At 44.6% G+C, this 25,002-nt stretch overlaps 1 protein-coding gene across 1 annotated transcript in view; it reads right to left on the bottom strand.

Annotated features, from left to right (window-relative positions):
• diaph1 (diaphanous related formin 1) overlaps nucleotides 1-25,002 on the bottom strand; it is a gene marked incomplete at its 3' end in the record, with an annotated part of 107,208 nt that overhangs the window by 39,248 nt on the left and 42,958 nt on the right. Inside the window, exons 3-13 of the mRNA XM_083651751.1 lie at nucleotides 23,150-23,323; nucleotides 17,119-17,220; nucleotides 15,387-15,517; nucleotides 14,689-14,772; nucleotides 14,529-14,592; nucleotides 11,754-11,896; nucleotides 10,153-10,258; nucleotides 9,781-9,891; nucleotides 9,342-9,460; nucleotides 7,731-7,847; nucleotides 726-841 (exon numbers count right to left, since the gene is read on the bottom strand). Of these exons, the coding sequence (XP_083507877.1) occupies nucleotides 726-841; nucleotides 7,731-7,847; nucleotides 9,342-9,460; nucleotides 9,781-9,891; nucleotides 10,153-10,258; nucleotides 11,754-11,896; nucleotides 14,529-14,592; nucleotides 14,689-14,772; nucleotides 15,387-15,517; nucleotides 17,119-17,220; nucleotides 23,150-23,323 (1,267 nt within the window). The remainder of the gene's footprint in view (nucleotides 1-725; nucleotides 842-7,730; nucleotides 7,848-9,341; nucleotides 9,461-9,780; nucleotides 9,892-10,152; nucleotides 10,259-11,753; nucleotides 11,897-14,528; nucleotides 14,593-14,688; nucleotides 14,773-15,386; nucleotides 15,518-17,118; nucleotides 17,221-23,149; nucleotides 23,324-25,002) is intronic.

Here is a 25,002-nt window from a genome sequence, read left to right as displayed (position 1 = left end):
GGAAATCATTTTGTTGCACTATTTCCTGCTTATCTTGCATGGCTATTATCAGCATGGTCCTCTGGTCGTGTTGCTCCTCCTGACATTCATCACCGCTGTGTGGAAGAAAAGTGACCGTGGATCTAATCTGCCAGTGTGTGTCAAGAATCAAACGGTGGCAGAGGAGTAAGACGTCTCATACTCTGTACAATCTCACACTGTGATTACTAGGCTGTTGTCAAAGCCTTTATCCTTCTGATGTACATTTCTTATCAGCATTCCAACACTAACTTGTAGCGCACTACTACAGCCCGCACAATCCCTCTCTGGCTCCACCCTGTGGTGTTTTCTGGGCCACTGCACATGCTTGACAACTGTTAGTCACCCTGTGTGTGGGTGGGGGTGTGTGTGTGTGTGTGTTGATGACTGTGTACAGTAATGCGTATGTGTCCCTCTGAGTGCGCTTGACCTGACCCTGACCACGCATATGCGAAGGGCTCTGCATTTCAATCATACGACCTTGTTCCCTATAATGGATAATGGATAATGAATTGTGTATATCCCCGAGTTCAATCACCGCGCTCCAGATAAATACCACTGGAGTGGGTCGTCGAGAGATGAACGCGCGCACTTAACGAGAGAGACGAGAACAGTCGCCCGTTAAGAGATGAACGTGCGCACTTAAGGAGAGAGACGAGAACAGTTGCCCGACTCGCCCGTTTGAATGTTCTGCTCTCGCGGCTCACCTATCAAGTTCTCGATGTCCAGGCTAAGGTGGCGGCACTTAAAGTCAGGGTCAGCTCCATTCCTACGAAGCACGATCTGACCGACGCACTCGTCCATCAGCTTGTAGTACTGAGGCCTAGGCGACGAGGGAGGGAGAGGAATTAGCATACATATTACAACATACATATTGCATACACAATGACAAGTGACAAGTGATTTATGTGTGTGACTATATCAGTACGGCTGCATCAACAGGATATCTGGTACATCATGTTAGCAGAGGATGGGACTGAAAGACAGCCGGGCATTTGTCCAGATTAAACGCACATGCTTTGTCGCTTTGTCTTTGTCTGTAACTGAGATTGGGTGTCTGTGTGAGTGTGTGACAGTTTGAGTTTCATGCCACAAAGATTGATTGTGTGCGATTTATGTGAGGGAGAGAGAGTATGTGTGTGTGTGTGTGTGTGTGTGTGTGTGTGTGTGTGTGTGTGTGTGTGTGTGTGTGTGTGTGTGTGTGTGTGTGTGTGTGTGTCTGACATCCCGTGTCTGATCAAGCCGGTTTGGCACAGACACTCAATTTTGGAGGTGTCTGAATCCCTGACCCCGTGCGATGCTCCGAGAGTCACAGACTCAATACTTATTTATTCTCTCTCTCTCTTAACTCTCTGCCTTCATCTTTCTCTCTCTCTAACACTTGTTCCACTCCTTCCTTCACCCCCCCCCCCCCCCCCTCTCCTAAGCCTTAGATTTATACGTGGAGCGAGAGAGACATCTAGTGTCGTTTTGGAAGATGGACTCAAAAAGAAAGTTCTATTTGGTCGAATTGTATACCCTTCATGAGCCGAATCATACAGAATGATCACCTTCACTAAAGACAAGGAGGGGTGTATAATATATAAATATATATAAATATATATATTAAGCCTATATAAATCTTGGTAAAAGCCTTTTAAATATGCACTTTACATGTTTATATTTCAAACTGCTTCTATTAAACCATTTAATAAGTACCGGTACATGAGCACTCTAAGCATGTGGCTATACAGTACATGTGTTCTTAAAATGACTGTTTGCCCATGCACTGCAGAGTGTGTGCGTGTGTGTGTGGGTGTGTGTGTGTGTGTGTGTCGCAGTATAGAAAAAAGAGCCAAGCAGCAAGTACCCTTTCATTCATTCCTCCACTACACCGCCCCCCCTCCCCTCACCGCTTCCCCCGCTGTCTACATCTACCTACCAATTTACCTCAACTCCCCCAGTGCTTCTTTCATTACTGTCTCGCAATCCACCCACCCCTGCCTTTCTATTTCTGTAATTACCAAGCTGCACTTTCTACCTCTCTCCCTCGCTCACCTCCTCTGCCTCTCTGTTCTACCACTCTCTCCCTCGCTTCATCTGCCTCTGCCTCTCTGTTCTACCACTCTCTCCCTCGCTCACTTCCTCTGCTCTACCACTCTCTTCCTCGCTCACTTCCTCTGCCTCTCTGTTCTCCCACTCTCTCCCTCGCTCACCACTCTCTCCCTCGCTCACTTCCTCTGCCTCTCTGTTCTACCACTCTTCCTCGCTCACTTCCTCTGCCTCTCTGTTCTACCACTCTCTTCCTCGCTCACTTCCTCTGCCTCTCTGTTCTACCACTCTCTCCCTCGCTCACTTCCTCTGCCTCTCTGTTCTACCACTCTCTCCCTCGCTCACTTCCTCTGCCTCTCTGTTCTACCACTCTCTCCCTCGCTCACTTCCTCTGCCTCTCTGTTCTACCACTCTCTCCCTCGCTCACTTCCTCTGCCCCTCTGTTCTACCACTCTCTCCCTCGCTCACTTCCTCTGCCCCTCTGTTCTACCACTCTCTCTCCCTCGCTTCATCTGCCTCTGCCTCTCTGTTCTATCACTCTCTCTCTCCCTCGCTTCATCTGCCTCTCTATTCTACCACTCTCTCCCTCGCTCACCACTCTCTCCCTCGCTCACTTCCTCTGCTCTATCACTCTCTCCCTCCCTCTGCCTCTCTGTTCTACCACTCTCCCCCTCGCTCACATCCTCTGCCTCTGTTCTATCACTCTCTCCCTCCACCTCTCTGTTCTACCACTCTCTCCCTCCCTCTGCCTCTCTGTTCTACCACTCTCTCCCTCCCTCTGCCTCTGTTCTACCACTCTGCCGCGCTCACTTCCTCTGCCTCTCTGTTCTATCACTCTCTCCCTCCCTCTGCCTCTCTGTTCTATCACTCTCTCCCTCGCTCTGCCTCTCTGTTCTACCACTCTTCCTCACTCACTTCCTCTGCTCTGTTCTACCACTCTCTCGCTCCCTCTGCCTCTCTGTTCTACCACTCTCTTCCTCGCTCACTTCCTCTGCCTCTCTGTTCTACCACTCTTCCTCGCTCACTTCCTCTGCCTCTGTTCTATCACTCTCTCCCTCCCTCTGCCTCTCTGTTCTACCACTCTATCCCTCCCTCTGCCTCTCTGTTCTACCACGGTCTCGCTCGCTCACTTCCTCTGCCTCTCTGTTCTACCACTCTCTCCCTCGCTCACTTCCTCTGCCTCTCTGTTCTACCACGGTCTCCCTCGCTCACTTCCTCTGCCTCTGTTCTACCACTCTCTCCCTCGCTTCATCTGCCTCTCTGTTCTACCACTCTCTCCCTCGCTTCATCTGCCTCTCTGTTCTACCACTCTCTCCCTCGCTTCATCTGCCTCTCTGTTCTACCACAGTCTCCCTCGCTCACTTCCTCTCTGTTCTACCACTCTCTCCCTCGCTCACTTCCTCTGCCTCTCTGTTCTACCACTCTCTCCCTCACTCACTTCCTCTGCCTCTCTGTTCTACCACTCTCTCCCTCGCTCACTTCCTCTGCCTCTCTGTTCTACCACTCTCTCCCTCGCTCACTTCCTCTGCCTCTCTGTTCTACCACTCTCTCCCTCGCTCACTTCCTCTGCCTCTCTGTTCTACCACTGTCTCCCTCGCTCACTTCCTGTGCCTCTGTTCTACCACGGTCTCCCTCGCTCACTTCCTCTGCCTCTCTGTTCTACCACGGTCTCCCTCGCTCACTTCCTCTGCCTCTCTGTTCTACCACTCTCTCCCTCGCTCACTTCCTCTGCCTCTCTGTTCTACCACTCTCTCCCTCGCTCACTTCCTCTGCCTCTCTGTTCTACCACTCTCTCCCTCGCTCACTTCCTCTGCCTCTCTGTTCTACCACTCTCTCCCTCGCTCACTTCCTCTGCCTCTCTGTTCTACCACTCTCTCCCTCGCTCACTTCCTCTGCCTCTCTGTTCTACCACTCTCTCCCTCGCTCACTTCCTCTGCCTCTCTGTTCTACCACTCTCTCCCTCGCTCACTTCCTCTGCCTCTCTGTTCTACCACTCTCTCCCTCGCTCACTTCCTCTGCCTCTCTGTTCTACCACTCTCTCCCTCGCTCACTTCCTCTGCCTCTCTGTTCTACCACCCTCTCCCCCGCTCACTTCATCTCCCTCTCCACACTCTCCCTGGCTCACTTCCTCTGCCTCTCTGTGGACTCCATTACAGACCAGGGGCCGGTTGCACCAACTGGTCTTAACTATGCCTGGTCGTAACTCCTACGTCGGTCTTAGTTAAGACCATGGACTTACGCCTGTTGCACCAACACGGCTTACTCTGGTCTTAACTACGCTGGTCATAGCAATGCGCGTTCATGTGAATTGTCGGGGAATGCCCTCTGATTGGCCCACATGTGCCTCGCGCCGTCACCCACTACTGTATGTGCGTCACTACACCCTCCCTCCTCCCACCCCCCTCCTCCTGTGGAAGCCCCGGGGGAAAATGGCGGCGCCCATTAGTATCAGGCAGTCTGAATGAAATTGAATGTAACGTTCCCAATTCTATGTATTTAATTCTAAAATAATTAACGCCAACATTTGGGAAGGCTAAGCCACACAAGTAGTTAGTTATAATCTAACGTCGTGCTTTCAAAGACGGCGAACTGGCGATGTTACGACGATGACGGTCAAAAAGGTCTCCGCGGAGATCTCTGTTACAGGCAGGCTCTACGCCTCCTCCTGACGAGGCGTAGGAGTTACGCCTGGTCGTAGTGAAAATAAGGCTTAAGTCGTCTTGGTGCAACCGGCGTAGCTGTAGGTCGTAAAGTTACGACCAACTTAGCTTAAGACCAGTGTAAGACCAGTTGGTGCAACCGGCCCCAGCTCTATTGTGTTCCACTGACTGGATCACCTGGAGGGGGAGAGCAGGAGAGGAGGAAGGGAGGTAACACTTCAGCCAGAGCCATTAGAGGTGTGTGTGTGTATATGGGGGGTGGGGGCGGGTAGAGAAACCAAAGTATAGGGCTATAGACAAGTTTCCCAGCGCTGGCCTAGGGCGGCGCCATAGCAGCCTTATATGTCCCCGGCTTCCGGTTAAGTCCACATTGCGTCCACAGCAGCCTAAGTGATGTTGCCAGCTACGACTTAAATAGAGACTTATTACATCATATTTTTCCGCCCCCTGTATGTTGAGTGTTGGTGAAAAAGAAAAAAATAGCAGACGCTTTCGTTAGTGTAGAGCGCCGTTTAAAAGCCGCACAAGCAGCATCAGTCCCGCCGGCCAGCGCTGGACCCGCTGTGAGGAAACACACAGGAGGAAACTGAAATGTCAAAACAGACATGCCTTGCTAGGCCAGTCCTTTTTTTAATTGAGATCATGCAACAAGTAACCTACTTCAGCCGAGGCCAGCAAGACGATTGGAAAGAAACAGAAGCGTGTCTGCCGCCGTCAAAGCGAAAGAGACCCGACGTAGGCTGTCAATTTAGCGGAGGTAAAAAGCCTTTTTAGCTACGTCGGGCGAATCAATCAATCAATCAATCAATGGCACGCGCTTGTTGCCCGATGCTCGTATGATGAGGAGATGAATCAAAATGCTTACCACAAATAAAGCCACATGGGAGCCGAGAACGAGTGCAGGAGAGCTGACGCAGGTGCCAGGTGTGGAGTGGGAGAGATTAAGGTGCGTAGCCTATTGCTGGAGATTCAAGTTGTGTCCGCTGTCTGCACTGACACTATCACTTATTACTTTTAGCTGCGTTGTTTTTTCATCAAGGCAATGTCCAGAAGATATGTCCAGAAGATATGGGTTCATGAATGTCTGCAAATGCAGATAGATAGGCTACAGTAGGAGCATGCATGCATGTTGTCTGTTTCAATAACGAAAGCGTCCTTACCGAGAACGACGTGCCGACCAATTATATATTCTTGCTGCGAAATGGCCTCTTAATGACAACACTGGAATAATAGCCGTAATATTCATTCACAACGGGAGATAGCCTGACTGTGGGTAATTTGATGAAATACATAGCGTTACAACATACCCAACCTACTTTGTTGCTGTGGAGATATTGGTACGCTTCGGAGCTTTTGAGATAGTTCATCGCGTTACCGTCCACCTCCATTGATTCCTCAAAATACGCTATAATCCTGCCTGTAGTTACGTTCGGCCATTTACACATATTATCTTCCCATGTGTCCACTGTCAACGGGTGTGGGATAGACACTCTTTCATTAGACAGGAGACTCGGAGAATGATCCCAAGTTTGCATTTTTTCGGCGGTCGCTATGGCTACTACGCTAGTACGTTACACTTCTCTGTATTCCAGAAGAGACAGACATATCGCGGCCCGAGTCCGGAAGCAAACCGGAAGTGCCCAGGAAACTTGTCTATAGATTCGAGTAAGTGCAGCTAGATATGGGCAGGTATAAGCCTGTTGAGAAATATGGGATGTAACAACGCGTTCTCATTCCCATCGTGTCCTATGTTGACTTGGAAGTAAACGCGCATCGCGCTGTTGGTTAGGTTTAGGTAACTAAAGCAACTTGATTAAGGTTAGGGTTATAGTTTGGGTTAGGATTAAAACGGAAAGTAAAAACATGATGTGCCTCGCTCGGGAGTCGAACAGGCGCTCTCTCGCCTGTAAGACGGGGACGCCAGCGACCTACTTCATTACATTAAAGACCGCTAGCTCTAGCGGCCGGCTCGCCCGGTCAGTTTCAGACGCAACATGACAGTGTCCACGTGCCTGTAGCGTCTGCATCGCCCGCAATGTCTAATGAGAAAGGGTAGCTTTGGTCTCTGTATTCACCTTATGTAGCCCCGCCCACTTGATCCATTGTGTCACAACTTCCTGTTCAAAACACCGGCTGTTTTACCTGCTCAAACTAGCTTGACTCACCTGGTCAAACCTAGTTTGACTCGCATATGAGTCAGACTAGGAAGTGTAAACACAATCAGAACTTCCGATTGTGTTTACACTTCCTGTTAGTCTCTCAAGCCAGACTGTCTCTTCTACATAAGGTGAAGAGACAGTCTTCATGGAGAGTCTTCTCTCCATGTTCAACACAAACCACAACTTCCTGCCTGTCTGACACTATTAAGAGAACACTGAGCCAGTGACAAGACTGAACTATCTCAACTGAACTATGTGCATGCATGCACATTTTGTTTTTGATTGAAGCTAGGCTTAATTTGCCCTTTTTGTGTCCTTGAATGAATGTCAGTGTGTGTGTGCGTGCGTGCGCATGTGCTTATGCAACACCACCCCTCCGACTCTTGACTTGTCCCCTCTATTATTCCACCCCAGTCTTGTCTTTCACTCCTTCTCTCTTCCTCCTCCTCGCTAGCTAAACCCCCCAGGGCTTTCGGAGGGACATTAGCATATTTCTGGTGATAAGGGGTGAAGGCGCTCGTTTCTATTAAAATGGAATTGGACTTCTTTGCATGTATTAATTTCACAGCTTTGGAACAGTGCGCTGGAAAACAAACACGGGGAATGAAGGGGAGGGATGAGGCGAGGGAGAGGTGGACGGAGAGAGAGAGAGGTGAAGAAAAGAAAATGACTTCTCCTTCCTAAGCCAATCTATCTGGTCAGACTATTTTGGTCTTGTTTGTACAACGATGCGAAAGCAATTGCCCGTGACGATTGATACAAATATTTGCATAGGCTGTATACTCCAAGTGTGCGCTCATGTGTATGGGCATTGTATGTGTGAATGAGTGTGGACATGTAAGCATGTGTGCGCGTACACTACCTGGCCATGTAGTCATTGCGGACTAGCAGCAGGTGCTGCATCAGGGACAGCAGGTGGGTTTCAGCCTTGGAGTCCTTCACCGTGTTGACTAGGATCTCAAACACCTCCCTCACATCAGTGCGGCAACAAGTGTTAAGGCCCAATAACACCCATGACCAGTAGAGGTCAGGACAACCATACAACTCTCCATACACTTACGACATCATCAATAATCACCATAAAATCATCAGTCACAAATGTTTATATTCTTATACCAATTTAGCAGTCTTTGCTCTCATACTGGGGACGGGATGATTGAAAAGTCAAGCCACATTTCTACATTAGTATACAGAGTAATCACAACACCCCTTAGTCAGTTCGATCATAACAATAACGGGGGAAGAAATCCAAGACATTGTTCTTATAATGTTGACTTTTCTGGATTAATTAGACCTATTCTGTTACACTACCTCCATGCTGGTCACATGTGCAAGCAGCAAATACTGCACTGACCAAAATAATAACACCATATTGTGCATCCTTGAGACACCTGGTGTTGAAAGTTGTAACTGCATTCCAAAAAACAGCAAAGAGAATTATAGTAGTATAGTACTAAAAGTACACAAATACAGTATGGGTGACTTTCCAGTTATGCAGACAAATGATCTATCCTGAATATCACATTAAGACACACACACACTTTCTGTGACAAAGATGAAAGAGAACCTTCAAGATCCTAAACACACTCAATATTGGCATAATAGACTTTGTGTATCGTACATCTTGGACATTCAGATTTGATCAGGATAGGCAATAACTGCAGAAATAATAGAGGGTTAAATGTACTCAAGTTAGTTGGGCTGTCCTAACCCCTTGAAGAGGTGGTCAGAGACACATTTGGCTGCACATGCTGTACTGAAGTGTACTGTAATACAGCAACATTCCCAATTCATATACAACAGCGTAAGCAGAAATAAGCGCTCACGTAAGTAGTTTCTGTTGTTGCTGACTACTTGGTTGAATTGCCAGATTTTTCTGTATTTGCCCTTTTGTGATAAAAAGAAAAGAAAAAAAGGGATGATTCAGACTTGCAGAAGAATAACAAAGTCCACCTGTGGGTGGCAGCTTGCTTAACACTGAAATACAGATAACTCGCTGATGCCTGTGGTATGCTAATTAGCAAAGACACATTTTGAATTAAAGAAAAAAGTCCATGCAGTGTTACAACCTCTCAAAAGGTTGCAAGATGTTTATAAAGTATTAGATTAATAATTTTGCATTTATTTGTGGGAGAAACTTGCCAGGCCCAGCACATCACATATTTATAGGCTTTATGAGAAGAGTACCGTAATCTGATCCTACATGGAGAGTAGACTGATTTTTAATGCAGGGTGCAAATGAGATGCAGATCATTCATATTTGGATAGTATTGGACTATGAGATGCATGTCAATGCAACTGGGGAATAGAATCAACTGCTGCTTTGAATGAATGGCGGTGGGAATACCTCCCCCCGAACACACAGAATGACTTTAGTCAAAATAGATCAAGCTTGAAATCTTGCATCTATGTAATAAGACAACTACAATTCGTGACTTCCCCAGAGGGACTGTTTTGCGAAATGGAAGGATATTCCATCTCGACGCGGATGTCTTCAAGACGCGCTTTGAGCTCCTCTGTGTCCTCTTCAGCCATTTCATCAAACGCAATGAGCTGCACCCTCAGCTCCTCATTCTCAATCGCCTTCACCTCCTGCAGGGAGAGAGAGAGATGAAGAGACAAGCAGGAGAATGGCAGGAACAGTGTGGCAATCAAACAGCTGGAGTTTGGACAGTCGAGACAAAGTTTGAGCGCGAGTGTGTGTGTGCATGTGTGTGTGAGTCCCTGTCTGCCAATCAGCAAGAGAGACATCAAGAGAGAGAGAGAGACTGAAAAGGTAGAGTGAGTAGTGACTGGTGTGTGTGTGTGTGTGGTGAGATGTCAGTCAGGAAGAGGGAGAGTGATCAAGAGATTGAGAGAGAGAGAGAGAAAGAGAGACACAGAGAGAGAGAGAAAGAGTGAGTTTTCCCTACCGTCAGCATGTCTCTGAGTCCCAGTCGGAACAGTTCAGAGCGGAGGTGGATTCTGAAGTCCAGCTCTTCTCCCCGGTTGATCAAGGCATTGATCAGCTGCATGCAGCCAACCTGCCAAACACACACGCTTCACATTTCAGACTCACTGGACAGTGGACAGATTGTACCTAAATACAGCTTTGCAGAGTACTGTAAGACCGCAAAATATACATTCAATGTCTTTCACATTGCAGATTGTAGACCTGTCCATGAAATGCCATCAGGTGTCAAATAAGTGTCAACTAAAAGCATCCATGGTTAATTTATATGCATGGGAAGTATATGTATATGTTCCCATTGGGAACCTATGTGCGGGTTTCTGTGTGTGTATACCTTGAGGGGAACATTGGGTTTCTTCATGCCAGAAAGCAGAGGCTGAAACCTCTCGATGTCCCGTCTCTCTGCTACCTCTGTGATGGCCTCCAGAACACGCTCATGACTGCACCAAACACAGTGAGGCATCTCATTTAAAATGCACATCAAACACACAACTTCTGTTCTGATTGAGATGTCTGTCAGTGGCGGGTTTCAAACTAAAAGGAAATCAATTCAATAAATATGCTTGACAACTTGCTTTATACATGGAACGATGCTCTAAACAGGTCTGAAGTAGCAGAGCAATGACACGTGAGCAGAAAACTGACAGCAGTATTTCCCTTTAACCCATTGATACCTGATACAGCATTTGTGTGTGTATTCCTTTAAGACCGCGAACCGCGTGACGCGGTTCGCGGTCTTAAAGGGATACACACAAATGAGGGATATACACCCAAATGCTGCATCAGGTATCAACGGGTTAAACAATGTACAAAATGTGTCCATATACACAGGGACAACTAATGTCCATTAAGTGCTACCTTACTGAGGAATGCCATCAATCCTGCACTCAAAACATCTGTTTTTCATATCATCTACAGCAGTTTAATCTAGCGTAGGTGAACATTAACTACTGCCTCCTCCTTCCAGAAATGAGGGTGATGGATTTGTTATTGAAAGCATCGTCACATCATCCATTACAGTCAAGCATTAGCTGTGCCTCCTTCTGTTTCCAAGGACAAATGAGCAGGTCAATGGCTCTGAGCTGCGTGATATCAAGGTGAAGACTGCTCACCCAGACAACCATCTGTCCCAAAAACTCTCCTCTGGGAGACGCCACCGATCGACTTACACCGAGACCACTCTGTCCTCTCAACAACTTCATCCCTCGAGCTGTCACCTCACTGAACCTGCCCTCCTAAGACCCCACCCGCCCTCCGGAAAAAAAATCACACCATACCCACCCACCCCATTACCACACATCTCCTCACCATTCAACAGACATGTCCACACACCTTACTACTATTACTGGCCCTGCTATTTATCCCTCAAGTGATTTTACACTTCTTTTTTTTACACAATCCAGGGTGACTCTTTTTTCTTTTCTGTATATATATATTTTTTTTTACTTTTATATTGTTTTAAATATATTGTCTTGATTGTTTGTTTTTCTTTCATTATTAGTCTTTAATTTGTTTAGATTTTCTTTTAAATAAGGTGAGACTCTATAAGCCCCTCTGGGTTTCTTTCCCTCACCTGCACAATTTTCTTTGTATTAAGATACTTGTACTATCTGTTGTTATTCATTTTTCTTTGTGCAAATAAACAATAAACAATAACACAATCGACAATAAACTCTTTCATGCACTGCAATCGCAAATTGCAAAAGCATTACTGGTCACTCATGCCTGTGGTTACAAGCTGCAACTATTCTACATGCCATGTATACGCAGACTGATGTGCCTAGATTACTGTCCACCAGCTCCAGGCTATACTGTACATTGCACATTAGATTCTTCACACTCTGGGTTTTCGCTTTGGGACAGAGTTGAATGTCCGAGGCCATGAGAACTGTAACTTATCAAACTAATTGGTGTTCCACTTTCACAAATACTCACTACAGGATATCGTGATGTTCTATGATGACGATGGCAGAGAGCAGCTTGACGGCGTCCACCATCATGTGAGGCACCTTGGGGTTGATGGCTCTGACCAGCAGAAGAATCCCGTCGACTGTCTCCAGCATGGCTTTCAGACCATGCTGCAGGGGGAGAGGGGAGGAGGGAGAGAGGAAGCTGAATGAGGTGAAGGCCTTCATGGTTCCTTTTCTAAAGCAGAGCAAGGAAAGGCTTCCTAAGGCCTGAGTCACGACAGACTATTTACATCTTTAAAATAACTTCATTTTATTTTGCTGTATAATAATTTAAGAGATTAATTTTATTTTGCTGTATAATAATTTAAGAGAGAAAGAGAGAAAACGGACGGTCAAACCCCGTCTTTATTTTTTGTTACACCAGTACACATACACACACAGGCAATTGGAGGCGCCATGAAATTTGTCCTCTGCGTTTGACGCGTGATTTCGAATCGCACATAGGTTACGCAAAAACCACGCCCTGTGCCCGCCTTCGCAGCAGTCAAGCGCAGGGATTGGCCAGGCGCTCATACTCATGTTGGGCTCCGTTACAGGGACACATTCCTGTGAGAAGCAACAACACCAAGCCTGCACCAAGCAAGGCTGCAATGAGGATATTGAAAGACAAAATCCTACATCGCACCAAAGCATACAATGTATTTTAATGTTATTTGACTTTCTGACCACCCGCCTTAGCCAGAATAACAGATGCTGCCCTTGGCCATTGGGAAGGCTAACCCTTTACTTTAAGTTTTATTTATTGTGTATGATTCAACTTTTTGCAGGTTAAACTGTCAGCTGAGCTCTGTTATTGAAGCTTTGGCTAAAGGCCTGAATTTTACAATGATGTTTTGAAATAAATGTTTAAAAATCGATTGTGTGTTAAAAGCTTGTGTTACGTTTTCATTGGCGTTATTACAGTAATTTATTTTCAATGTCCGCTATCAAGAGCAATTTGGTTAATAAAATCGCTGGGCTGGGCACAGTGTTTGTGGTGTGTGGGAAATGTGTTAAAAGCTTGTGTGTTACGTTTTCATTACACTAATAATTAATTTCAATGTCCGCTATCAAGAGCAATTCAGTTGGTTCATGAAATCGCTGGGCTGCGTGCCATGCAGTGGTTGTGGTGTGGGAGATTCCAGCTGTCAAAAGAAGACAAAAGACGTGCTCCTGGCCAATCCCGGCACTTGACTGCTGCGTAGGCGGGCACAGGGCGTGGTTTTTGCGTAACCTATGTGCGATTCGAAATCACGCGCGTTTGACCCATCCTGGCTCGTCCTCCTCCATGGTCAGGCCAGGAGCAGTGAGCAGCTGCAATGAAGAGCCTGGGGACCAACTTATTCCAACCCCCGCTGGTCAGAGGACGATCTTCTGCATGTTTTTAGTGGGGGTCCATACTGATGTTATATGGAGGAAACCCCAGGGAAGCACAGGGGGAACATGCAAACTCTACACAGAAAGGCCCATTTGACGAAATAGCCCCCTGGGCACCAGGAACCGAAGGCATCGAGAGACATACTCCCAGGGTCAACAACAGCATCCCAGGCGGGATTCGAACCCAGGACCTTCTTGCTGTGAGGCGAGAGTGCTAATTGGCTAATAAACCTAATACTCACTAATGAAGTCTAGACTAAAAGGTTAAGGTTATTGTGCTTTTGAAAATAAAGGTATGTATGTGTTAAAAACTAAATTTTGCAATTAAGCTTACTATTACTATATTTTTCAGACTGTAATTACATTAGTAAAAGCCCTTTTTTAGAAGTGTGTTTATCTGAAGTTGTGTTTAGCTTTCATGATCAGAATCAGAATAAGTTTCTTGATCCCCAACGGGAAATAGAGTCATGAGATGCAGTTGCTCACACTCAGGTAGTATAATGACCTCAGCGATTCAGAACAATGTAGCTGGCTGTCTCTCATGGGCACCACCATACAGTATCATCACTAGCTATGTATATGTAAAAAATTTAATCAAATGCAAAACATGGAATACTGCAGAATTTTCCATAAATTTGGCTGAAATTAATCAAAAGTAGGCCTAATTATCAATATCAAAAGTAGACTTAATTATTGTAGTAACCTAAAATGATTTAATAATTGTAAAATAGGCCAAGAGAAATTATTCTGTTTTCGATTCAGATGTTTTGAGAGGGGGGTCGGTCTTGTGTGGGACCATTACGTCACCTCACAACTTGGTTTTCACTTTGAGAAACATGTCGAAGAGGCTGTCTGAGAGAGCCATGTCATCAAGAAAAAAAATATATATATATATATATATCGACCCTAACCCCTAAATGGAAAATAATAAAAGGGAATTTGGAAAAAATAAATCGGATTTCATATGGGCCTAATCATGACTGATACCAGATTATTGACATGTGGAGTTCAAAAGAGAGTTCTAGGTGTTAACTACAGTCAGTCATGAGTATCAACTAAATGCACATTACCAAAAATAACTTTTCAAAGTAATCTAAAAAGTTATTATCAGGGACCAAATCCACCCCACATCGACATGAGCTGCTTGCCACTATGGCTAAATTGAGTGCATGATGCCCTCTACTGGAGGAGTTGCTACACAACAACCAAGAGAAAAAGGAAAGGGATCATGGCAAATGTTTTCGGACTCATTTATTCGAAGGAAAACGTCCTTGAACATGTTTGTGAAACTGACCTTTTGCATCGCTATGCTTCAGAAAAAAATAACTCCTGTGTCACATACAGCGTTTCCATGAAAGTCATAATAAACAGTCAAACATCTTACCTTGTTGTTCATGAAGGCTTTGAGACAGCGAATGATCTCGTGTTGACATTTCACTCCCATGTTGCTGGTTGCAGGAAGAGAGAGAAGACATCAGACACAGAAAGTCATTACAAGCACACTGTAATGTACCGTTGTAGATGCTGGCGTTGAAGTGGCTTACGGATATTCGTCTCTCTCGTCCTGTAGTCTCCTCAGCAGGGCCAGCAGCAGGGCCAGACCCTCGCCTCCAAAGTTCTGCACCCAACTGGAAGTCAGAAGAGACCAAAGGATTAGCGTATTTTTGTGAAAAACACTACTGACGGTGCGTGGGGCAAATGACCATGTGCATAATATGCATGCATGTTGGCTGAGGGAGAGACAGAGAGAAAAAAACACATGTAAACTTAATAATAATACAGTCATATGGGCAACTTCGAATAGACCGAATAGACTAAAGTGCTTGTGCATTCTATATTGTGTTTTTCTTACTGTAACTGGCCAAATTGTCATGTAGAATTCCTGGTCCTGATGAATTTACCGTCAGACAACACTGAAAATTATAGCTCTCATTGAGAATTGCAATGTTAAGCTTCATGAGAATTTTTCACATGGTGGCACTGGGATTTATAAGATGAGTTCAAAAATATCAATACCCCCAACCGCTACGTGAATTGATGGGTGTAGGTGCTTATTTGCAGGTTATGATCTTACACTATGATCACATGACAGAAAGCTCAACACAAACAAATTCTGAGTTATCCATGCAGGAAGTCCACCCCCAACTGGACCGAAAAAGTGCATCCCTGTACGAGCTCAATATAGAAGTACAAGGCTGTGAGTTTGTGAGCAATCAACACACCGTCAGTCAGTCAGTGTTACCTGACGGGGTTGTTGTTGAGTGACACCCGTAGAGACTCCAGACAGGACAGTAGCTGTGAATCTCGGAGGTCTGACTTTAACTCCTGGATGTACACCATGGCTGACTTGGAGCTCTCCTTCTGATTTTGGCCCTAAAAAACAGGGAAAAAAACACACACACACTGTTTATGTTCTCATTTATATTTGTCTTCTGAGCAAGTTATAATTGGTGTCGTTTCCACAAATAAGTGCACCTGCAGGGCTCCAAGCACAACAGTCAAGCCTAATTTGAAAACTCTTGATTTGCAGAATTTAATTGATTAAAGGCTACTGTGTGGAGGATTGTATCTTATTAGAACTATTACACAGTTAAACGAACTCTGATAGCAACCATCTGTGCCTGTTCTGTTCTGCCCTTTGGGCTACTTTCTATGATTTGATTAAAATGCACCTGCTGCTTTTGAAATATTATTTAGTCACCCAGAAGAAGGGAAGCTGCCATACCAATGATTGCTGCATTATTTTTCCTTGGATGACTTTACATGTGCACAAATACTCAGATTTTAACCTAAGGCAATACACCAAGTGCATGAGCAACTTTCATGCAGAGGCCTTAACGTGAACATCTCAATCGGTCTAAGATCACAGTCAGTGTCCTGTTAGCATAACTTGGTAAATACACCAAGATTTCTGATCAGTCTTTCAAATTATATGGCCATGAAAACACATAAGTCTTTAATAAAAAAAATGTATGTGAAAAGGAAGTGGAGGACCTTTGCATTAAGGTGTTCTATAAGCGCATCAATGCAAACAACAAAGAAAATAAAAGCTACGGTAAATAAAAGCTGACAGACTGCTCTGACATTTTTCATTATCACCTGGATATTATTGCATCTCATCCTAGTCCAAGTAATGCAATTCAAATATTAGGGATGTAACAGATTGGTCTTTTCTCTTTTGCATTGTTTGAATGGAATGTGTAAAGCTAGCAGGTTTGAATTTGGCTCATCTTCCAGTGAGGCCAGCTGAACTCTGTGAAGACACAGTATGAGACCACATGGTGATTACATCATATTGGAAAAACTCCAGTTGCTGCCTGCAAATGATTGATTGATTGATTGATTTGATTGGATTTAACAAATCCTCTTCAGCCTTATTTCTTTGGGATGGAATTGGCCTCAAAATGGCATTTGAAGTGGCATCAAACATGTCTTGTTGCCACAATGCCATCAAGCTTCAAACTCTACTGCTTGAACTTGCAGAAACTGTAGTCGTCATGTTTATTATGGTTTGCTTTTCTTTCTTTTTCTTTCTTTTTTCCCAGTCATCATTTTCTTCGTTCAGATTCAAACAAGCATGATGATGATTATGCACATGTGAAGCCAGACCAAACGGGACGCTGAATATATTGTTATATCCCGAACAACAAACAATTAAATCCATATAATTATTGAAGGAAATCGTCTTAATCTGATTAATCACAGTAACTAGTAAACGTAGTAGTAACCATACAATACTATGAACTAGTATTGTGTGCATGTAAACATACCCACTGCCATGGCAGCTACATATTCCTAAGCAAATCCTACATGTACTGTAGTACTAATTTTGGCCCTTCTGAGTAGGCTATAGCACAATACTGGCGGGTTGTGTCCTCGCCATGCACTAAGCTGTGTGGAACCGTGCTGTCAAAGCCACGGCTCTGCCTTCATTTCAGCACACAGTATGAGCTATATTTAGGTTGGGTACTGACAGCTTTGGAGGTGTGGAGGTACTGGGACACCATCTCTCGTTTGATGGTAATGTCTTTCTCTCTAAGAGGCTGCGCTTTCTCCTCATTTAGGTTCATGTCCACCTGGAGAGAGAGAGAGAGACAGGGAGGAGGGAAGAGTGAGGAGAAAAGGAGAGCGAAGTGGGATAAACACAAAGTATTTTGAAACAAAGAGATTGTATGACACAAAATCGGTAGCTTCAGGCAGTTTGAAAGAAAAATACATCCTGAAATAGAACTCACTTTATTCCTATGAAGTTGGTACAACTAGGTACCAATAAACTAAAATAACAAATAAAGTTTGTAGAGCTCTGTTTCTAAGGTTGGGAGAAAGATGTTGACGCACATAGATATTCATTCACTGGAATCATTAGATAGCAACGCCAGGCACTGGAATAACTTACGTATACAAAAACGTATACAAATTTAGGATAATTGTAAACCTTCCAGACTAGTGACATTTCATTTTACAATATGTGTGCACACGCACACGCACACACACACACACACACACACACACACACACACACACACACACACAGAGAGGTTATACCAGAATAATATTATTACTGAAAGGTCATGGTTGACTTTCCAATCTGTCCCAGTCGGTTTGTATGGGAACACTGTCAGGCAAGATATTAAAAACACCATGCTACGTAGGGATCGGTACCGAAGCCCGGTATCAAACGGGCCCGGGCCCGAATTTGTAAATACAGGAACTTTAACATTAACGGTTCTCTTATCTTATCTCTGACCCATTTTAAAATATCATATGAAAGAGCGGATGCTAGGTGTAAACGTATACAGCAAAAGTTGTGCATTTTAAAACAAAAACATATTAGTGTGGTTGTAGCCAAGTCATAGATTAATATCACCTTTGCAGCAGGTCATTTTTTCCATCAGCAATGTTAGTGTCCATTTTATTTTTCATGTTTTGGGTACACAACAGAGAGAGAAGAGTAGAGTAGATTTAGATCTGGAGTAGCTGAATCGCTTTGCATCCGAATGGAGAGCCATACAGACACAGATTATATTAAGAAACAGTGCATCATATCAGGACATATCAAGAGAAGGTGATGATTACTTGAAGCAGCCAAAGTGAGAAACTATGTAGATGTTGCTAAAGAACTTGGAGAAAAAGAAGTCCCAAGAATCTACTATCACCGAATATGTGGAAGCCTAGGGATGTCGACGGTTAACCGTTAACCGGTTAACCACCGACAACGTCATTGGTCGGTTAAGCATGTCGGACAAACGGTTAATTTGCATATTAAATTGGCATACAACGTGTTGCCAATATGGTGTTTTTTTCCCTCCTTCGCGGTAAGCAACAATGTTAACGTAGCCTAAGTAGTTACTGTAGCAGCATTATATAGGAATTAAAAGCTCCTGCCACTGCCAGAACAACATTCATTTAGAGAAAGGCTTTTCCAAATGGAAAAGCAGTGTGCACTGTCCGCCTCTCCCCCCGCGTGCGAGATGTGCTCTGTGATAAACTCAGCTCCACACATGCGCCACACCCCCGCCTCCCCTCTGCTTTGACCAGACGGGAGAAGACGCCCTGCCCTGTGCAAACTACAGCGAGCCAGTCAGTCATGCTCCTTCTGTGTTCCAGCCACTGTCATGAGACCATGAGGTTACTTTCAATGACGCGTTTCAAAACAAGCTGCGTCTTCCACATCGATTCACTGAGGAATCCACACTTTTACCGTAAATTGAGTTCTCTCCGGGTCTGTCTGTCTCTCAGGTGTAATAATCCCACAACGATTACAGCAAGAGTGAGAATGCTCTTCTAAACACATCGGCTATTAATATACTGTATAATTATTTCTCTGCATCTCATATTAGATCGGTAAAAAGTTTGGACAGCCTGCCTCATTTGTTCATCCTCCCGAGTCCCGCAATGCTGACAGCTGTCAGCGTGCGGACTTGCTGCACTCGTCATGTCGTGCAGCCGGACACACAGAGAGCATAATAGCCACCTACAGCCCTCGTCGCAGATAAAGAGAGAGAGGGAGAAGCGTGGAGAGAGAAGCAAACTATTTTTTTGCAGATCTCAAAAGCAGGTAAACCACTGTTGAATTAGTGAGAATGTCAGAAGGAGAGAGCAATAAGCGCTTCGTCAGTGCGCCCTGCAGCGTGAAGGCTTGGGGCGGTGTCTTGATGTGCTATTCAAAGTGGAAATTCGTTCAATTAGCGACACGTTTCGTTCTGAGCTTTTAAAATTAGTTTCTGCTGGTTTTATTAGACTATTTACGACACATGCAGTAAGATAATTCATTTAAGAATTGTGAGCGTGAGTATGGGTTTTTTCCCTCTGTATTTCCCCCTTCTGCAAATGCGTGCAGCTCCTATCATAGCCTATCCGAGGAATGTTTTTGTTTAGATGGCTGGAGGATTTAACTTGTCTTCTCGTTTTGTTAATGTGTTTTTTTCTGGTTGTAGATGTAAAAATAAACGCTTTCTACTGAAAAAAAATCAAGCATTTGGTAGGCCTAAGGTTTAATGGGGCACAGACAGTAAAATAGCGCATTTTAATCTTCTCGGTTAACCGACAGTTGTCGGCTAATGAGTGTCGGTTGTCGGTCAAGAAAAATTATGATTTTCGACATCCCTATGGAAGCCTATTATATACTCTGAAAAGGAAAGCCATAGAAACCATTAGTGATAGCTGGTGAGAAATACCTGTACAGAAAAATGGTCAAGTGGAAGATCTTCATCAGTAGCATTCGCCATACCATGTAATGAATTCAGTCTTAGGAAAGCAATTTCAGGATGCTGCTCTAAAGGACGTCAGGGTCAAATAAGTACATCTCTGAACTTCAGAGATGTACTGACAGGGTCCATAAGTCCATGAGAAGCACTGATGACACTCACATGGGCAGAGTTCACACCGAGATAGCATTCCAGAGAAGAGTGGGATGATCAAAAATCATTCTTAAGACAATGTGAAAGACATGGCCAGGGACTTGAACCAACAGACATTGAACAATCGGCTGCAAAGTCTACTCTTAGCTGAGCTGATAAGCCTTTGGAACACCTCTGTCACAACAATGGAGAGCTCTGTATTCTGGGTGTCGAGGACATAGTACTTGGCCTCATGCGTGCCACCTCCATTGCTATAAGAACCATGATCCCATGGTGCTTTGCCTATGATCAAAGAAATGATGCCAGGTACCTGTCCCCTTACTTTGCACAGATGGCAAACCTCCCAGAGAAGCATCCTTCTGTGTATGAGGCCTTCAAGACAAGTAACAACCTCTTTGGACGGATCCCTGTGGACCAGGCTACTGAAGTCACGGTTAACAAAGACACACAGACTCCTGGAGGCACAACACGGAATGTGGCTGAGCACCACAGTGCATTCCTGGCTGGGACAGTTACAGTAAGGAAGATGGTGCAAGGAAACAAATGAGAGGTTTTATCATGAGGAGCTACAGTGGCCACGAATCCAGAAAGACGAGGAAGCCGTTTCAGCTGAGCGGTTAGCCTCATCCATGAATGGGTTATGGGTCAAACCATTTGCAGAGAGGCGGGGCCTCATTAGCATCTCTACAGCAAAGGCAGCCCCCAAGCACATTGCCTCCGACCTGATGAAGGCTGATGAGATTGGTGAGCAATGTTATACAACCTTCAAGGATGAAAGACTCGAGAAAGACCCACCAGCAAATAAAATCCATGACCCGATGAAAACCAACAGGCTGAAAACATGCAGTGATATGTGTAAGAAGAGAGGAATGAAATGAAGTGTGAGGGCAATCATCTTGAAAGCAGACAGGTCTTTGTTTGGACGCATCGTAGCGATGGCACAAGGATATCCTTTCTCAACCCCTTGTACCATTCCCCTGGGCCCTGTCCACACCAGATGGATTGCTGAGAAAGACAAATAAAGCTACTTTGGCCACAAACTTGCAGAGAAATGTAGCAGTAGCAGACAAACTCCAAGGGAACTCTGCTACAGTGGTTGATGGAATGAACTTGGTCCAAAGAGTGAAAGGTGATCAAGTGTTACTTTCAGAGATGTTGCCACAACAGTTGTGGGTATGGCTCTGAGGGAAGGCTGTCAGAGTAGCAGAATAGATGTTGTGTTCGTCACATACAAGGAGAACTCTATCAAGAACAGTGAAAGATCTCTACGGGGTGAAGAGACTGGTCATGAGTTGCAATTTATCACAGGCACACAGATGGTGAAGCAGTGGAGCAGCTTTCTGACCAAATTCAGTAACAAAACTAGTCTCATTGGCTTCATAGTCGATGAATGAAGGAATACGGAGTACAGAGCAAAACTACAAGAGAAGATGTGCATCACATCTCAAGACAGTGAGGTGTCAGCTCTTCAATGTCAACGAGAAGAAGCAGATGACTGCCTACTTCTCCATGCTGCCCATGCCACAAGAGAGGGATACCCATCTGTAGTTATCTGCTCAGTCGGGTGTCCATATAGGCACAATTGGCCGTGTCTGCGGGTGGGAAGCCGGTGTGTCCCGGTCACTGCACTAGTGCTTCCTCAGTTCCGGGGGGGAGGGGAACTGGGGGAATAGCGTGATCCTCCCACGTGCTATGTCCTGACAGCTAAAAACATCGCTGTCAGGTGGAAAGAAGCTGCTGATGACTGCACATGTATCAGAGGATCAGGAGCATGTGCTAGTCTACAATTGGGGAAGGGGGGGGGGTGTGTACACGCACACACATACAGTATATATGGATATATATACAGTATATACATTATATATGAAGAGTTCATTTGCAAAAACAGGTATCTCTGCTTGGATTTTTTATCATTTTATTTTATATATTGATGTATTTATACTGTAATTTATTTATTTTTGGGATTTTTTTATTGTCAATCATAACTAAAACATATTCATCTGATAATTTTCACATAAATCACCTCAATAATGTTTTCTATGTGCACTCCAGGGAGTATCAAACAGATGTTGCTTGTTCATTTTAAGAATGGCATTTACCTGTTTTTGCAAATGAACTCTTCATACATACATATATATTAGGGCTGGCACGGATCACGGATAATCCGTGACCCGTACGGATCAGCCCCCACGGTTCGGAACGCGGTTCGGAACGTCAATGGTCCGCGGACTCCCCCCCCCCCCCCCCCCTTCGTTTCATTTAACGTTTAACGTTAGTGTATGAGAACGCCCAGCGCAGCCAGACACAGACAGGCATCATCATGGCATGCACAAGTGAGCTTCCTCATCCCTTGTCGCCGCTGTAAAGTCTCTCTGAAGGCTGTGGCTAGTGGCTACTAAAGACAACAAACTTATTTCAACACCTCTGAAAAAGCACAGGAATGCGATCAGCGTGTTGCGGGCTGCACAATATAACAGAGCCACAACACACACACACACACACACACACGCGCGCGCGCGCACACGTTTCACAAACACATTATTACCGGACGGTGAAATGTTGCCTTAGGACACATAACAACAAAACAACATGTGGGGCCACTGAGTAGCTTAACGTAGCATCAACGTTATATTTCCAGACTGACCTGGTCTGGTCTGTAGGTCTGTACCCGTGTCATGTGACTGGTGCAAGCAACAGCCACGAAGTTAGGCATAACAGTGCCACCTAAAACAGGAAGTTGGGTTCTGCCTTCAGAGTAAAAGCATACATTGTGTCACTTATGAGAAAAAAATATTTTTTGAGCTGTGCAGGGCAACAAATGGTTAGAGAATTATAATAGTATTAAAAAAATCTAATCGAAAATTTTAAGAGAAAAAACCTGATATATATTTTTTTTTTGCTGATCCGAAAAATCCGTGATCCGTGGCTCAAAATCCGTCACGCGATCCGATCCGTGGGTTTTCTGATCCGTGCCAGCCCTAATATATATATATATATATATATATATATATATATATATACCAACAATTTGTCATGGGAGAAAGGAAACAGTTGATTCTCCAAAAGTGGACTCATACACTCAGTTATACTGTCTGTCTGTCTGTCTGTCTGTCTGTCTGTCTGTCTCTCTCTCTCTCTGTCTCACCAGCATCCGGTCGAAGAGATCCAGGACATATTCGTCAGAATGACCCTGCAGCATGTCACTCTGGGGGTTGATCTCGTAGGCGGCAGCTGAGGAGTGGCGCTGTTGCATGTGGCCCGTCTTCTCCTTGTCCTTGTCCTTGTCCTTTTTTATCCTCATGCTGGTGAAGCGCTCCAACTGGATCAGCAGGGGACAGGACACAGGTTAGAGAGAAAGGTGGGGACAGAGGGGACAGAGCAGAGGGTAAAGGTCACAGGAACAACATAGGGATGCACCGAGATATCAGCCGTACATCAGTATTGGCAGGGTTCCGTCGGGGTGCCATCGGCCTATTGGCAAAATTAGATGCCATTCACCGATGGCAGTGGCTGATGTTTATCTCATGTGAAAGAAGGTTATATTAAAGGTTGTTTCATAAATTTGTATGATTGAATTTGTGCTTTCAAAGAAAAGAAAAAAAAAATATATATATATATATATATATATATATATATATATATATATATATATATATATATATATATATATATATATATATATATATATATAAAATGCCCATCCCTAATATATATATATATTAGGGATGGGCATTTTAAGCAATTTAAATACTCGAGTACTCTCCTTCTATTATGAACGAGTGCTCGAACACTCGCGCGCGCGCGGGGGGGGGGGGTCTGTGTGATTACTATGGTAATGACTGAGCAGGGGTAATTTGCTGTATATGGGGCTGTTCACACATAACGTTTGCATTTTTGCATGGAAAAAGCTCTACCTGGAGCATTTTTTGTCAGGAGAGGGACTGACTGTGGTATTAGGTGATGCTAAGCGAACATCTAAAGCCTACCTCAGACAGTATCTCCGATGGTTGGATGGATGGCATTAGCGCTTTGGAGCAGACAAGTTGTGAAACAAGCGAATGCATTTCCAATAGCCTACATGTCCATTGTCCAGCAATGTCAGGTTATTGTCCAGTATGATCCATTATACTTTATGATCACTGTTACACTAACGTAAATCCACGGATTACAAGGTCCGGTGTTCTGCCAAAAAGTGAAAACTGACCAGTGTGATTAACGTTACAGCTGCAGCGGAATAGTGATCACCATGAAGCGATTGTCTGATGTGATTCTTTCTCCACATTTCTTGTGACTACCGTTATGGGAAACGACAGTGTAGTCAGTAAACTAGCGTTACTGCAAAGTTTTGAATGAGTTTTATCGGGCGTGCGCTATGAAGAAGTCTGCGTCTCCTTCGGGAGCATATCTTCATTCTTCAGCCACCATTTTCGGGATGAGCTGGAAAACTTCCGGTTAAAACTTTCAAAATAATGTTACTTAAACAAAAGTAAACAGCTTATTTATGCACGTTGGAGGAGAAAAGGTATTTCAACGAATGAAGCAGCAAACCTTGTATCAAAATACTCGTTGTGATGTTATATGGCGTGAAACTGTGGCTGTAACGCATTACTCAAAATAAATAAGGTTACGTTACAATAAGGGTTTTATTTTGAAAGCAACAAAGCGGACGATGTACTTGTACATTCTGGCTGACTTGTCGCCCATGCAGTTCATGCTGCCAGATCCACATGACGATGCGTGCGTAGATCTTCTAGACCATTTTTAAAGGGGTGCGGAGTGGGGCGAGTACCCGAACAGCAGAAACGTTACTCGACTACTGACGTTATGAACGAGTGCTCGAGTACCCGAGTACTCGCGCCCATCCCTAATATATATATATATATATAAATCTATACAGCTATTGGCCAAATTGTTATTTTAAACATCGGCATCGTCCAGAATTTCATAATCGGTGCATCCCTAGTAGACAAAACCGCAATAGCAAAAAAGTAGCGATCC

This window comes from Poromitra crassiceps, assembly GCF_964638095.1.
Source record: "Poromitra crassiceps genome assembly, chromosome: 15".
NCBI lineage: Eukaryota > Metazoa > Chordata > Actinopteri > Beryciformes > Melamphaidae > Poromitra > Poromitra crassiceps.
Note: the sequence above shows the minus strand (reverse complement) of the source record. Positions and strands in the feature narration are given on the sequence as shown.